Below are 16,930 nucleotides of genomic sequence, written 5' to 3'. Positions count from 1 at the left end.
CTCCTTCTGCCCACAGAAATGTTTCAGTGAACCCAAGCCAATGATTTAAATAAGCATTGTTTAAGACTTAAGTCAATTCACCTTGTTCTCTGGTATTAAAAAAAAGTTAAGAACTGTGGCTCAATTCACACATCATATTAGCAGTCATCCAAAACATAGTTTGGAGAATCAGGAACATGCTGCAAGATTATGCACTCTGTTTCATTATCCCATCTTGCACCCAGAGTATTTTCTCCCTCTCATGGTTTGCCATACCATAGCTCATTGTGACATTCTAAGTGGCTTGTTCCTTACTTGATTTTTGCTTGTTTTAATTTTACAGGTATTTCGAAAGAAAGCAGTGGAACTAGGAAAGAAGTTGCTTCCAGCCTTTAATACTCCCACAGGAATTCCTTGGGCATTGTTGAATATCAAAAGGTAAAAATGAACTAACTTCTTTATATTTTATGCCCTTAACGAGTCCTGTGTTCTAGGAGAAAAGTGGAATATAAATATGCTAAATAAACAGAAGTGTGTAACAATTGTGAAATAATGGTATGCTTTATATATTGATCTAGGTAGTCATGCAGCTGTCTTACCAGCTTCCTGGTTTCTTAAGATAAAGTTTTGCTACAGGATAGGCAAAGCATTATTAATTTCCCCATTTCTTGAAATGAGTTTTTTTCCTTATAATGGAAGTTCATTCATTTCAGAACTGCTGTTTTCAAAATTTACTTTAACATAGAAAAATTGACCATAACAATACTCTAGATTGGCTCAGTATTTCTCAAATTTTGATTTTCTATAATTTGAGTTTCTATTCTGGTTCCATTCCTCCCCAACAAGTAGTAAACCAATTTATAAGATTATACGCACAAAAACTGCATCCACAAATTTATGCAAATAACCATTTCTTTTCCAAGTAAAGATTAAAATAAAAATATATTGGAATGTATTGCTTATATTTAAAAGGAAGCTTGTTGCACTGTAAAGACTAACAATGGAATACAATTATTAGTTTTTAAGATACTCCAAGACTCATGTGTATTCATTGCCGTAGACTAACAATACTTGTTGACATCAGTAGACTTAGACTGGCATAACACTGCTTAGGACTACATTGCAACATAGCTGCACAGTTGCCTATAACTTATTATTCATATGAAATGGGGGGAAAAAACAGTGTTTTACTCCTCTGCCGATACAGAGGAAGACTGAATAAAAGTCTATTTTAGAAATGGATAAAGATGTTAGTTATGCTAAATGCCCTTTAAATATTTGGGTTTTCTTCGTAGCTGACTTTTCCTCAAAACTCAGCTGGATGTGGATCCTCGGTCAAGTTTTCAAAATGTGTGCACTATCATACTGATGACAGGACAACTGTTCTAATGTAATACACCTTGTAATACGCAAAGTTGACAGTAAAACACGAACAGTTATATTAAGTTATCCTTCTTACTGTTCAGCAAACATTGCTAGTGCTGATACCCCTCCTTATGCTTTGGATGCATCTTCAGGGCTTTTTAATAACATTTTCACGCGTTTTCTAATGTTAAGAGAGCCCTTTTAATTATACAAAGAACCCAGTTAATCAATCAATAAACCTTTAATGGCATATCCAATATTACAAAGAAGAAAAAACAGTATAAATACAACTATCAGCTAAAAAAGCTAAAACAAACATAAAATCATAACACAGAGTTTCCCAAATTTTTCATTGTTAACACATCGACTAAGAAATTGGCCACCGCCACAGTGATCTCTACTGTTGTATCGTTCAATAAAATTTGACATTTTATTTTATTAGGAAGATAATATTTAGAATGTATCCAAGTATTTAACCATTTCTTCCTAGCGGATGCGTATAATGAGCAATCTAGCAATATGTGCTTGATTGAGTCCAAAGAGTTGGAGCCACATTCACATTTCCGTTCATGTTTAGGAATATTTTGAAACCTTCCATATAACAACTTTCAATGGGAAGGCATTTACTCGCGCAAGAGAAAAAACTCTGCAATGGCTAGGACTATCAAGATTGTATAGATAATGGGGGATACATCCCGCAACATTCTTAAGTTTTAGTATAGCTGATGAACAGACGGGGTTGAGACGGCTGTATTTTTCGAAGTTCAATATCTAAAAGCCTCTGTTTAATCGTCTTAAAGATATAAACTTCCAAGGAGAAAGTTAATTCCTCCAGGGAAATGCCAATGGATCTTATTTTAGATCGAATTTTATGATCCCAAGAGGTATTATAAATTTCCTTTAATAAAAAAACAGAAGCGAACCATCATCAGTATTAAAATACAGTTTAAGCCAATAACGAATAATTAACATCCATGCCTTAGTTTCAATTAAATTTAATCCTAATTCAGAACACAATGCATAATAAGAAACACAGTTTGGGAAGCCCATAATTTGTCTAAAAAAGGATGCTTGAATCACCTCCACTTCATGATTAAAAGCGTTAAACCATATAGGAACCCCATAAAGAACCTGAGGTAAAATTTTAGACTTAAAAACTTTAACAGCGGCAGGAACAAATTGATTTCCTTTGGAAAAAAAGAAGGCTTTTAATTGATTGGAAGACAATTTCCCCAAATTAATAGACCTTCTCCTATGAGTTGCCCATTGAAGGTTAAAATTAAATGTAACACCCAAATATTTATAACACTTAACTTGTTGGATCTTATTTTTACCAATATGCCATCTATAGGAGACCACTTTCTATTGAAAACCATGACATTGGACTTGGAATAATTAATTTTGAGCTCATTAAGGTTGCAGTATTTCTCAAAGGCCATCAAATAATGCTGAAGGCCAACTTTGGTAAAAGATAGAATTGCCGTATCATCTGCGTATAGAAGGCAAGGCACTGCTCTGCCACCTAATTTGGGAGGGTGGCCGTCCACAGACTCCAACGCTCCAGGCAGATCAGAAATAAATAAATTAAAAAGAAGGGGGGCAAGAACACACCCTTGTTTTAGACCCTTGTTGGATGGGATTTTGTCAGTAAGAAAACCATTTGAAGAAAATTTGACCCGGCACGAAGTACCAATGTGAAGTTTCCTCAAAAGGATTAAAAGGCGCTGATCTATTCCTAGCCCAAAGTTTGTCTCTTATAACTGAATCAAATGCACTTTTTAAGGCAACATAAAGTTTCTTCATGCCAATTTTCATATACTTCTCAGCCAGTGTTAGTAAAGTTAAAGGTTGATTTATTTTTAGAGAATCCAATCTGTTCAAGTCCAATAATATTGTTGTCCTTTACCCAGCTGCACAAGCGCTGTTCTAGATGTTTCGCATATAGTTTGCCAGTTACGGATAAGAGACTAATAGGGCAATAGTTGTCTGGTATTTTAGGATCCCCTTTCTTGTAGAGTGGAATTATTATTGAGTTTAGCCATGAATCTGGCAAAATGCCATATAAATCAATAGATGTAAAAAGTTTGGCAAGAACAGGAGCCCACCAGTCAATAAACTCCTTAAAAACATCTGCAGAAAGACCAGCAGGGCCAGGGGCTTTACAAGATTTCAAACCACCTATCAAGTCAATAATTTCCTCCTCTCTAATGGGAGGCCATCTGGGGATGTGAGGGGGTATAATTATTTCAGGAGAGGGTGCATCATTGCTATATGAGTTTAAAAGTTTTGAAAAATGGTCCACCCAAATTTGAGGGGCTATATCAGCTTCAAATAGGGAATTGTTTTTGGATGAATTTACAATCTTCCTCCAAAAAGTCTTACTATCCTGAGATTTAAGAGAAGGAAGCATCTGAGACCATAAATGATGGAAATAGGCTTTCTTCTTCCTCGTAACTAAATCTTGAAATTGCTTTTTAAAGGAGAAAAAACTACCTAGTCTGTCATAAGGTGTATCAAAACAAAGATCCTTAAACAAAACTCTGAGTTATCTTTTAAGTTCTAAGCACTCTTTGTCAAATCATGGACATTGCTTGGGAGAGCCGGTCCGTACAGGCTCTGCCAGTGAAGAGCAAAGCAGCTCAGTCTGGGCAAATGACAAAAGTATCTTAGAGTGAGAATCAGAATTCAAAATCATATTTTTCTGAGTAAGAAGTGTCTCAGAATAGAGAAGAGAGAAAAAAGATTCCTTCAAGGATTCAGACCACTTGATTCTTTTAAGAATCATATATGACTGTGAATCAACTAATGGTTCTTGAGAATAAGCATTTTTATGTAAACGGCCCAAGGAAAGCAAAAGCGGAGAGTGATCACTTTCCGGGCAGAAATCAACAATAACAGATTTAACAAGGGATAAAAAACAGGGATGCCAAATACCACAGTCGATCACACTTCTCCCTTGACGGGAGTTAAATGTGAAAAAATGAGAGGATGGAAATTGTATCAAGTCATTAAGAGTTAACAAATTCTGAGCAATACAGAACTCAATTAGTTTGTACCCCACATTATTAGAGCGTGTATCCTGTGAGTAGCAGGGGAAACCTAGCTGGGGGGGGGGTAAAGGTTCAGAGTCATCAGAACCAGAGTAGAAGCCCAAAACAAAGGGTTGGAACCAATTCTTGCATTAAAATCACCCAAAAGAAACACAGGAATCTCAGGGTGTTTATGGACAATATCAGAAACAAAATTAGACAAATTTAACCAGTTGGTATCTAAAAAGTTGTCATTACCAAAAAAAAAGGACATGGTGAGGAGAAAGACAAGAGGATTGCATGTGCAATATGATTATAGTTCCCAAGTAGCTCAGATTTCAAAAATACTTTTTGTTTAATTAATATTGCTAAACCTGCTTTACAGCAACCCCTCGGATTTTCTCGATGAGCTGGAAGAGAATAGGAGTTAAAACCCTTAAACACACACAATCAAAGGCTCCTAAGTAATTGATAAAGTCAAGATCATCTTTTTTCTTGTTCCAGCCCGCGATATTCTAAGAGGCGATTTGAACATAACAGGCAGAGTGAGAATTAAATAGTCAATCCCTTTCCTCGATAATATCCAGCCTCTTATGTGTCTTGGAAGATACAGCCATTTGCACTTGGAGGGGACTCTGGAACTGATAAAACAACAGTGGGACCTGAAGGCACTGGAAGGGTGTGACCCAGAGAAGAATTGTCCATTTGATCCACACTTGCCTGTGGCAGAGAAGTTTGGGTGGATAGGGCAGACACTGCAGTTAAACCAGTCTCTTTAGGAGACAAGGGAATAGACGAAGTAGAGGAGGCTTTATACTCTCGCAGACGTTGAACTGTATTTTCCAATCTGTCGATAACATCCTGCTGTTCCATGGGTAAAAGATTCCGAAAGGTAAGGAAATAAGAGTCATCCTTAAAATCACAATCCCCTGGTAGCATCATATCCTTTGGCATTACAGACTGAGCTGGGGGTGGAGAAACTAAATTAGGGTTAAGAGGAGCACTTAATGACAGTTGAGGAGGAACAAAAGTATCCATTAAGGACATGACTTTGCCTGTCTCCATTGGAACATCCTGGTTTCTGTCTGTTGGTATCGTGGAGCTCAGACCAGTAACAGATGCTTTCCTTCTCCCATAAGACTTTAAAAGCGGTTGGATCACTGGATCATTAAACACTCTTGAGAGCTGGATTCCAAATTTGGCCAAAAGCTGTTTCTGACGTATAAGTTTTACTGGAATGCTTGAGTTCTTGAAAGATAAAATTAATCTTTTCCCCATAGAGGAAAAAGGGAGGTGCTCAACCTTTACTAAATCAATGAATTTCTTGTCAAGTTTCAAAATAGAGGCCAATGATTGTAAAATAGAGTTTCTACTTTCGCACCTGGCAAAATTAACAGGCCTTGTTGCTTTAGAGAGAGCAATCCTTTTACTCAATAGTACTCTCCTGGAACAGACGGGATCAGCTCTAGCAGTATCGTTCCCTGTAGCTGCAGGAGTGATTGTAGTTGAGTTTAACATCAGAGGACAGCTTCCCCCCGCACTCACTAAGGGTTTGCTTGAGTTTGACGGGTCTTCGCTAATCAGCAGCCACTCCTCAAGTGATTGCAGCCTGTCAAGTATCTTATTCAAGTAGTCCCAAATTTTGGAAACTGTTTCAGCTGTTAATATACTATGTTCAGCAATTAGCTTCACAAGGTTGGCTCTAGTCAAGTGCCCAAAGGAGTAGTCAACAGAAACCTTGGGAGAGAGAGAAGCAGTAGAAGAAGGTATGTTTTCACTGACTTCCTCTGCTACCGACAGTAAATTAGTCTCTGCCTGCAGCTGTAGAGAAGGTGAAGGAGAGTGAGCAATGCCCTGATGTTCCAACACCTCATATCTATTGTTGGAACAAGGATTAAGATAGTCCCCATTAACTTCAAAGTTGTTAGCACGAAAATCCTCGGGGGGGGGAGTCAGCTGAATTAGCAGTTAAACATCCCCTATTTCTCTTTCTCGTGTTCGACATAGCAAGATATAATTAGCAGCTGCTAACTCCAAGCCTTTTCCACAGTATGAACTCCCACCTTTCAGGTATAAAACTATAAAATTTGCCCACTCAACAGAAAGAAAAACCAGCTCTTATCTCAAGCAGCAGACACTCGCGTCCTCCCGGCGGCCATTTTTTCGACCTCCACCAAAGAACCCAGTTATTTACCTAGGATGATTGTGGGTACTGAAAATGTAGAGGCAAATTGTATGATTGAACATATTGTATGCTTTAACCACTACCTAGCCAAAAATCTGTTAGAATAAATAAAGATATTTCTATCAAAGGTAATTTGGTTGGTAGAATTATAGCCCATTCCTAAAGGGGGGTAGATCTGTGGCAGCCGGGAACAGCGGAGCTGCACCGCCTCCTCTGAAGCTTCCTGTCCACTATGGAGGGTGGGGAGGGATTAAATAATAAAAAAAGAAAAGGGAAATTCCCCATTGAAAAATGTTAGGCTGCATCACCAAAAATTGTATTCCTGGGCCGAAAGGGCTGTAGAAGCTACCTAAAGGCAGCTCCACCTCCGGGAACACCTTCCCCACGCTGGCACAGCCATTCTCTTCTGGGATTAGTTCCTGGACTGGCTGTGCTGGCAGTGGGGGCCGGCAGAGCTCTGTTGCTCCCAGATGCCAGTGTGTATGCCCCAGCGCCAACTTGTTTGCCACTTTATCCTGTGACACACCCACTCCTATGGAGAGTCCCCTCAGAATTGCAGCCTTAGTAGTAGTAATGGAGGCTCGCAAGGAAAAGTATTCTTTAAGCAGCAAACATGCGCACTTCTGTCAACAATCAGAACTTTATCTTTCATATGTTTGTAGTGGACACAAGTTACAGAGCATGGACATGTACTGCAGGCCCCACAGGAGGCTGAATCCATCCAGTTTTCCTACCATTTCTGATCAATATACAAATTATACTGTCAGAAAACACACCTGTAGTGTGTAAAATTAAAGCATATGCAGATGACCTTGTATGTTTTTTGACGGATCCTACTGAGCAAATTGATAATTGGAATAGAATTTTGGAGGTTTATGGAAAGCTTGCAGGTTTTAAAATAAATAAAAATAAAACTAAGCTATTGGTTAAAAATATGACTCTCTCACAACAACAAGTATTAACCAAAAAGACAGGGTTTAATATTGAACACAAAGTAAAATATTTGGGCATATGGTTATCACCAAATAATCTTAATTTATTTCAGATTAATTATATTAAACAATGGCAACAGATAGTAACAGATCTTAAAAACTGGGGGGAAATACCATTATCACTATGGGGTAGAATTTCAGTTATTAAAATGATGGTATTGCCTAAGATGCTTTTTTAATTTCAAAACCTACCAATTTTGAAAGGAGCACAGATATTTAAAAGTTGGAAGAAAGATATTTTAAATATTTTATGGGGTACGGAAAGACATAGAATAGCATATAATAACTTAGTTGAACTAAAAGAAACTTGAGGTCTGGGATTACCAGATTTGAGAATGTATTATCAAGCAGCTTGCTTCACCTGGCTAAAAAACTGGATTCTATTAGAGAATCCTAAAATATTAGAATTAGAGGGGTTTAATTTACGCTTCGGGTGGCATGCATATTTATGGTATGAAAAGGAGAAAGTAATCAAAGAATTTAACTCCCATATTATTAGAGGTGGTCTACGTCAAACGTGGAAGAAATATAAAGGATTTTTGGAATGTAAAACCCCTGGCTGGATTAACCCTGTAGAAGCTTTTATGAAGAGAGGTGTACAACTAAATCTGGATATCGATATTTATAGAGAAATCATGGAATGTAAAGAAGGGGTCTGGATGTTGAAGAGTAGAGAAGAGCTAAAAATTAATGACTGGTTTATGTATTATAAACTAAGGGATATATTTAATAAAGATAATTTGAGGGGATTTAATCAAAATAAATCTAAACTAGAAATTATATTAACTAAGGGAAATAAAGGACTGATAGGAAGAATTTATAAGTTACTAATTGAAGTGAATTTAGAACAAGAAAGGATAAAACCAGTGATGGTGGAATGGATGAAGGAGTTAGGTTATAATATTGATTTGGAAATATGGGAAAACTTGTGGAAGAGGGAATATAAATTTACAATTACTACTGAAATAAGAGAAAACTTATATAAGATGTTTTTTAGATGGTACATAACCCCGGTACTGCTAAGTAAAATGAAGAAAGACGATATGGGTTTATGTTGGAAGTGTGGAACCGAAAAAGGCACGTTTATGCATGCATGGTGGTTTTGTAAAAAAATTAAGAGATTTTGGAGACTAATATTAAAGGAAACTAATAATTTGATTAATATAAAAGTAAAAAAAAGATCCTGCTTTTTGTCTATTGGGAATCCCTAAAGACAGTATGGATAGATGTGATAGAGTTATATGTCAATACAGCTTTGCGGCAGCAAGAATTATAATAGCAAAAACCTGGAAGCAAGTAAATAAACCTTCAATTAAGGACTGGAGAGAGAAATTATGGATGTATATGCGGATGGCCAAATTTACAGATTCTTTACACGGTAAAGATATGGAAGAGTTTAAAAAAACATGGTTAAAGGCCATCGCATTTTGGGATAAACTGTCGAAAATGAATTTTATAAGTATAGTTAATGAATTATAGATAAAATGTAATGTTTTTTATAATAATAATAATAATAGTATAAGGTAATTTTAAATACTGTCAAAACACTTCTCCGGAGGTCTATTGGTGGTGGGACACACTATTAAGGTGGGTGGTGGGTATTAGAGCACTGTGTATTTTACAATTTATATTATATGGTGTAATTTTGACGGTTGTATAAGTGCTCTTTTTGTATTTCTGTATTTTTTATGTTTTTTTCTGTTTTCTTTTTTATGATTTGTTTAATTTGTTTTTTTTCTTATTATAAAAATAATAAAAATGTATATATAAAAAAAGAAAACACACCTGTAGACAACTTGAAGAAAATCTTGAGATATTTGCAGGTTTATAAACTACATCGACAGAATTGAAAAATTCAATCAAGTGTCTTCAGGACTGAAACTTCATAATTTGAGTTTATAGCATTCTAATTGTTGTCTTGCTTTGTTTCAGCCACAAATAGGGTGGTTGTCAGTGACAATTTAACAGCCCCATTGAAGTGACAGTATTTTGCTAATGGCTTTATCACTGATCATTGGAAAACAATTTGGTGATGCAACTTTGAGGATTTTGAATTAGGCCTACTCTTAACCTAGTGCCATTGTGTCTGATTATTTAACAGCATTGTTAGGGAATGGAAGCCAATGACCACTGGACTGCTCTAATGAGACAACATTTAGCTGGTCTTCCTCCTAGTATAGGTTAACTAGTTTTTCAGGATTTATTATTTTCTTGTCAAGCTGTTTCATGATATTGGAATAGTTTTATGCATCATAATCTCACTTTATTTTTCTTCATTTTCAGTCGCAGAGGTCGAAACTGGCCTTGGGCTTCAGGAGGAAGCAGTATTTTGGCGGAATTTGGAACTCTGCATTTGGAGTTCATGCATCTAAGCTACTTATCTGGAAATCCAGTATTTACTGAAAAGGTTAGATTCAAAACTTGAGCTTGTCATGAAGCACTTAGCACAACACTTCTGGAAATATGACAAGTGATTGCAAAGTGCCTGAAATATTGCCAGTTTTTGTTCCTTTTAACCTGTTTTGATCATCTCAAAATATAACTTGCCAAGTACAAATGATTTCCTAGCATTATTCTTAATTGTTTATTTGTCTAGCTGTATAAAGGATGACCATATGCTAGAGACTTCATTTACTTTACCATGAACTATGTGCATGGATGACATCAATTCATTATGATGATTACTGTTGTTGTTTTCTGGCCACCTGCACCAATTTCCTTCATGGAGTGACCTTCTTAGACACTCAAAACAGCCTCTCTGGTGCATAAGCCACAACCCAGCAGCACTGTACTTAATTAAGATTTTTGTGGAATACTTGTTAATCCTTCTTTTTTGCCCTCAACCTCTCATGTAAAATTCAAACCTCATGATTAGCTCCCTGCCCATACATAGGGCTGCCAGGTCCCTCTTCGCCACCAGCGTGAGGTTTTTGGGGTGGGGCCTGAGGAGGGTGGGGTTTGGGGAGGAGAGGGACTTCAATGCCATAGAGTCCAATTGCCAAAGCAGCCATTTTCTCCAGGTGATCTGATCTCTATCGGCTGGAGATCAGTGATAATAGCAGGAGATCTCCAGCCACTACCAGGAGGTTGGCAACTCTACTGTCAGGCTTGCTTTCCTCTGCTCTCAGCAGCCTGTCAGATTGAGAATGTTTTAGTTTCGATTCCACCAGGTGCCTCTCAAGGTCGAGACTGCTAACTGTTGAATTCCTGTTCCAGCGCTATCTCCCGTGGGAACGGCTCCTCGTTGGGAGGGGGGTTGCCGTGACTCGTTGTGACTATATAGGCCCTGCACTGTGCTACCTGTTCCCATTCGTGCCAATGTACCTGTAAGCTCTGCAAACCTGTATGTTTTCCAATAAATCAGCTCTCTTTTGGACTCCTTGTCTGTGGATGCTATTTGTGGGATTACCACGGGGACAAGTGCTCACATTTTGGCACGAATGGGAACAGGTAGCACAGTGCAGGGCCTATATGGGAAAGCGTTAGTCACAACTGCTGCCAGTGCAGTTTCTGCCCCTATACAAGAAGCATGTTCCCTGCTAGCTGAATCCAAGGAACAGATTTACAGGTTTCCCAGTGAACTAGGGACAAGCTCAATTTTAGTTATGTTAGGGAGTTTTCTGTTGCTGTACTTTGCCTAACTACCTTGTAAATCATTTTCCCAATGTTTGTTTAATTTTGGCCATTGCTTTTTGCTGAGTGCGCACACTGTTGAAATTCCAGGTTAGCAGCTGTATCTCTTCCAGTTGAGCTAAACAACTTATCTGTGCATATATTTTATGTATTTAGCATTTTTTATCCTCCTCTTCTCCCCAATAGGGACCCAAAGTCAATATAAAAACAAAACAAGCCATTGACAGAAAAACATCATATAACATTGAACAACCTAAAAATCCACAAAACTGACCTCAGACCATGAAACAACTAAAAAGATTAAAGCCTGAGTAAAAAAAGAAATAGTGAGCCCTGTGGCGCAGAATGGTAAGCTGCAGTACTGCAATCCAAGCTCTGCTCACGACCTGAGTTCGATCCCAACAGAAGTTGGTTTCAGGTAGCCGGCTCAATGTTGACTCAGCCTTCCATCCTTCCGAGGTCGGTAAAATGAGTACCCAGCTTGCTGGGGGTAAAGGGAAGATGACTGGGGAAGGCACTGGCAAACCACCCCGTAAACAAAGTCTGCCTAGGAAACGTCGGGATGTGACATCACCCCATGGGTCAGGAATGACCTGGTGCTTGCAACAGGGGATCTTTACCTTTTTAAAAAAAGAAATATTTTGTCCTGGCACCTCAAAGACAGCCTGGTATGTGCCAGATCAGCCTCAATGGAAGGGCATTCAAAGGACGAAGTGTTATCACTAAAAATGCCCTATCCCTAGTTGCCACCCAACTCACTTCTGAAGGTAGGGATCAGGGCTTAGAAGCCAAATCCTTGGCCTAGAAATGGCTCTTCAGCTGCTGCCCCCTCCTGTCCAAGCATCCTGCTTCCACTGCAAAATTAAATGAATTTGCCTTGTTTATAGTACAAGTACAACCTAATGGCAAAATGCAATGCAGAGCTGTATCAACAATTAGAGGCCATGTCTTACACATGCCATGCTTCCATTGTAACTGCCACAACACTCTTCTGGATCAGAAAGAATATCTACAAAATATCATGTGGAAGTGTCTAGCAGATTCATTTTCTTTCCACAGTAGTTTATGTATGTATTCCATGGAAACAACAGGTTAAACTCTCCATCCAAAAGGAAGAAAATATTTCATAAACTTCTCAAAACTGCCTCAGACATAATTTGTCTTCAAGAGACACACATCAAACAACCACACATTGGATTTTTAAAATGTAAAAAATTAGGAACTTTGTATACATCATCTTCACCAATCAAAAAGCGAGAAGTAGCCATATATATCAAAACTAACAAGCTGTCAGTAATAGACTCAATTGAAGATGATAAAGGCAGATATTTGATCTTACTTGTGCAAGGCGTTAATGGACAGAAATTCACTGTAGCCAATATTTATGCACCAAATCAAGCCAAAGAAAAGTTCTTCATCACATTTTTTCAAGAACTCAATCATTTTCAACAAGGAGAATTATTAATTGCTGGAGACATGAATGGAGTGATGAATATCAAATTAGACAAATCTGTTCCACAAAAGGAGGAAAATTACCAAAAGTGGTTATTCAATATATGGAAGATTGGAAACTCATAGACGCCTGGAGATACATGCATCAAAAAGAAAAAGACTATACTTACTATTCACATCGACACAAGACATATTCGAGAATTGATATGATTTGGATTTCTAGCTCCTTAATCGAATAGGAGCAATCAACATTTTGCCTGCAACATACGCAGATCACAATCCTATGGAATTTAGTTTGCTGAGTCCTAGGATTGGACTGAGAAGATGGAGGATGAATGATAATATTTTGCAAAGAAAAGATGTACTGGAGCAATGTGAAAAGGACTTGAAATTCTTTTTTGAGACAAATACGACTTCTGAAGTTAAGCACAGAACCATATGGGACACGAGTAAAGCTTACATAAGAGGAAAACTAATCGCAATAACATCTAAATTGAAAAAAGAGAGAGAACAAACACTAAATGACTTATACCAACAATTACATCAGTTAGAAGAGAAACATCATGTTTCAGGTGACCCACAGACCCTTCAAGAAATTTCTAAGTTAAAATTTAGCATTGCCACAAAGGAATCTGAAGACTTACAAGAGAAGTTGAGATTCGTAAAACAAAAATACTTTGAACAAGCTAATAAACCTGGTAAATTGCTAGCGAATACACTGAAGAGAGAATCTGAAAAAAGAATTGTTGAAGTTCTAAAAGAAAATGGCTTATCCAATAAAGAAGACATACAAGAGGTTTTCCAGAATTTTTACTCAGAACTTTATCAAAACACTGACACCAATCAAATTGGTTTAGAAGACTGCACATTTGCAAAAATTCAATCTGCACATTTGCAAAAATTCTCTGATGATGACCGAAAAATTTTGAATTAAAAGATTTCAACCCAAGAACTAGTTGATGCTTTCAGAAAACTGAATCTAGATCACTGGTTCCGAACCGGGGGTCCATGGACCCCCAGGGGTCCGCGAGAATTAAATTAAGGTCTGCGAAACAAAGTTATAAACCCATAATAAATTAATATTTTCAATTAAAAGTTCTCTATTATAAAATATATATTCAAATATTATTCTAAGTTTAATGTTTAACTAACAGTTATGATTAAAGTTTATTTTCAAATTCTCGGAATTTTTATTTTGAACTTTGGGGACCCTGCACCAAACAAAAAAGTCCTAGTGGTCCCTGGTCAAAAAAAACCACTGATCTAGATAAAGCTCCTGGTCCAGACGGATTGACTGCCATTATTTCAAGATATATTTTGATTCCACCTCTTTAAAAAGTCTACAACGACATAATCACGGAGGGTCAGATACCAGGTTCTTGGGAAGAAGCACACATCTCCTTAATTCCTAAAGACGAAAAAGAGAAACACTCCCCGAAGGCCGATATCCTTGCTCAATGTGGATTATAAAATTTTAACATCCATTTTAACTGAGAGACTTCAAAAATGTGTTCAAAAAATAATACATCCTGTCAGACAGGTTTCATCCCGAAAAGGCAACTAAAGGACAATGTAAGAGTGGTACTTGCTGCCATTAATTTCATCAAAATGACCCGGAAAAAGGCTGTTATGTTATTCTTGGATGCAGAGAAGGCATTTGATAACGTGTCTTGGAATTTCTTAACTGCAGTATTACCCTATTTTTACTATGGGAAAGAATTTATGACGGGGATAAAGGCAATTTATCAAACACAGAACGCAAGACTATTGATTAATGGAATGTTAACAGATAAATTTGAAATCAAGAAAGGAACAAGACAAGGTTGCCCCCTATCACCTTTGCTGTTTAACTTGGCGATGGAAGTTCTAGCCAATAAAATAAGACTCAATGGTAAAATTAAAGATTTAAATATGAAGATCAGGAGTACAAACTCAGGAGTTACACTGATGATGTAGTACTGATATGCCAAGATCCAACGCAGTCTATGGCTGAAATAAAACATCAAATTGATCAATTCAACTACTACTCGGGATACAAATTAAATTAACAAAAAACTGATATATTTCCTTCAATTTGTCAAATAAAGAAAAATCAGAATTATCTGAGATTTTACAATGCCCAATTCCAAAAAAAGTGTTAAGGATTTAGGAATCAAAATCCCAGTTGGCAATGACTCACTGTTAGATTTAAATTACAAAGAGACTTGGATGAAAATAGAGAAGGACTTGGAACGATGGGACAGACTTCAAATATCTTGGCTAGGCCGAATTTCAACAAAATAAATGTGTTACCAAGAATGGATTTTTTATTTCAGACATTACCAATTGACATCAATAAAGCAACGATAACAAAATGGCAAAGAAGTATCAATAAGTTTGTTTGGAAAAAAATATAGAGGTAAATTTACAGTTTTACAAAATGCTAAAGAAAGAGGACTCTCACCGAATTTATTTCCGTACTATCAAGCCCCGCTGCACTATTGGCCGTGACAGATAATCCAACCTGAAAGTAGAACAATTAAATTGGAGAAAGCCTCCCTGGAAAAAGGATTCCATTACTGGCTTTGGTCTAAAGACACCAAGAATTTACCAAAGAACGTGTCTCGGGAATCTACTTTTTACGATTTGATTAAAACATGGAGTTTATTGAAACCATCTCTTAGCCCGAAAGCTCCTAGACTAATGTCTCCAACAGAAGCATATATGGACTTTGAGAGTCGGAAATCCAATGACTTTTTGAGATATGGAGACTTAATAAAAAAGAATGGTCAGATCAAATCTCTTGCAGAATTGAAAGAAGAAAATATCAAAATATCATGGCTGGCATATCATCAAGTGGTACATGGGTTAAAATCTGATTATCACCCAGTCGACAATTTGACAAACTTTGAACAAATAATAACGAAATCGCAAGATGTTATTAACCATGGAGACGGTGGAGGAACAAGTAAAAACATGTATGGTTAAATGGATGCAAAATTTCGGTGAAATGATTCCAGTGGCTGAGTGGGAGAAAATGTGGAAATCTGAAATAAAATTCTCCATGTCTGAGAAAATTGGTACAAGATGTTTTACAGATTATACTTTGCGCCAAAAGACATACAAAAGATGTATAAATCTAACCAAGCGAATTGTTGTAAATGCTCAGAGACAGAAGGAACTTTCTTTCATCAATGGTGGACTTGTAAAAATGCTCAGGGATACTGGAAGCAAATACATAATGAGATCATGACAACTCTTCAGACGAATTTTGACTTAAATCCTAAATTTATGCTCTTGGGGATGATCCCAGCTCAGTTACGAGCTGTACAAAAAGAATTTTTTCAATATGCGACCACCGCAGCGAGAATTGTTTACGCAAGATATTGGAAAAACAAAGATACCCAGTCTGACAGAATGGATTACAAAAATGACGGAATTCGCTACTATGGCAAAGCTTACTAATCAGTTACAAGGAAGACAACATGAAGAACATCAACTGAAATGGCAACCCTTCTACAATAAGTATGGTTAAGATTGTTTATATTTAGGTGATTTTATTCTAATTTGGTAATTAACAAGACTTGTGTATATAAGAATCATATATTGAAATACGGTGTAGAATTATGTGTAGAAATATAATGATGGAAAGTATTTTTTTTTAATTCAGAAGAAATATAGTGATATAATGACTCATCAATGATAAAGAAAATACTTGATTACAAAAATGAGTAATGTCAGGGTCACAGGACACACACAAAATGTTATCATATCATATTATGTTTCCCTTTTACCTATTATCCCTTTTCTTTTCTGTATTTTTGAAAAAACAATAAAAATTATTTTAAAAAAAGAAACAGGTTCTCGGGCATTAATGTATGTAGCCATATTTGTTTACCACTTGTAGCAATGATAGATAGATGTCAGCTCTGGGCCCACTTGACAAATCCCACAAATCAACCTCTAGGCAGGTCTTCCATAGAAAGATGATTTATTGAGAAATATACAGCGAGATGCAGAAATTGATGTGTAAATAAGCAAGGACACTAATGGGGGGAAACTCTAAGGGTACAGAATATATATAGTAAGAGTGAACATTCTGGAGAGTGAACATTCTGGAGGATTCCTGGTTGCTACAGCAAACCCCTGATAACACTTGCTCTTCCCAGGGTAGGGCAAGACACAACAACCTTAGATCCGAATAACAGTTCGACCTTGAAATACCATCTGGCTTAACCGCTGAGTACTGGAGCCTGACAATAGAATCCAAACTCTGTCTTATGAAAAAGGAACTTTCTAGAAAGAGGCCATAGACA

General features: G+C 37.0%; 1 protein-coding gene across 1 annotated transcript in view; it reads left to right on the top strand.

The window, feature by feature from the left end:
• The window catches only part of MAN1A1 (mannosidase alpha class 1A member 1), a 72,458-nt gene that overhangs the window by 38,476 nt on the left and 17,052 nt on the right, over positions 1-16,930 (top strand). Inside the window, exons 5-6 of the mRNA XM_056856951.1 lie at positions 323-417; positions 9,834-9,957. Of these exons, the coding sequence (XP_056712929.1) occupies positions 323-417; positions 9,834-9,957 (219 nt within the window). The remainder of the gene's footprint in view (positions 1-322; positions 418-9,833; positions 9,958-16,930) is intronic.

This window comes from Euleptes europaea, chromosome 10 (assembly GCF_029931775.1).
Source record: "Euleptes europaea isolate rEulEur1 chromosome 10, rEulEur1.hap1, whole genome shotgun sequence".
NCBI classification, from domain to species: Eukaryota; Metazoa; Chordata; class Lepidosauria; order Squamata; family Sphaerodactylidae; genus Euleptes; species Euleptes europaea.
This window is presented reverse-complemented; position numbering and strand designations above follow the sequence as displayed.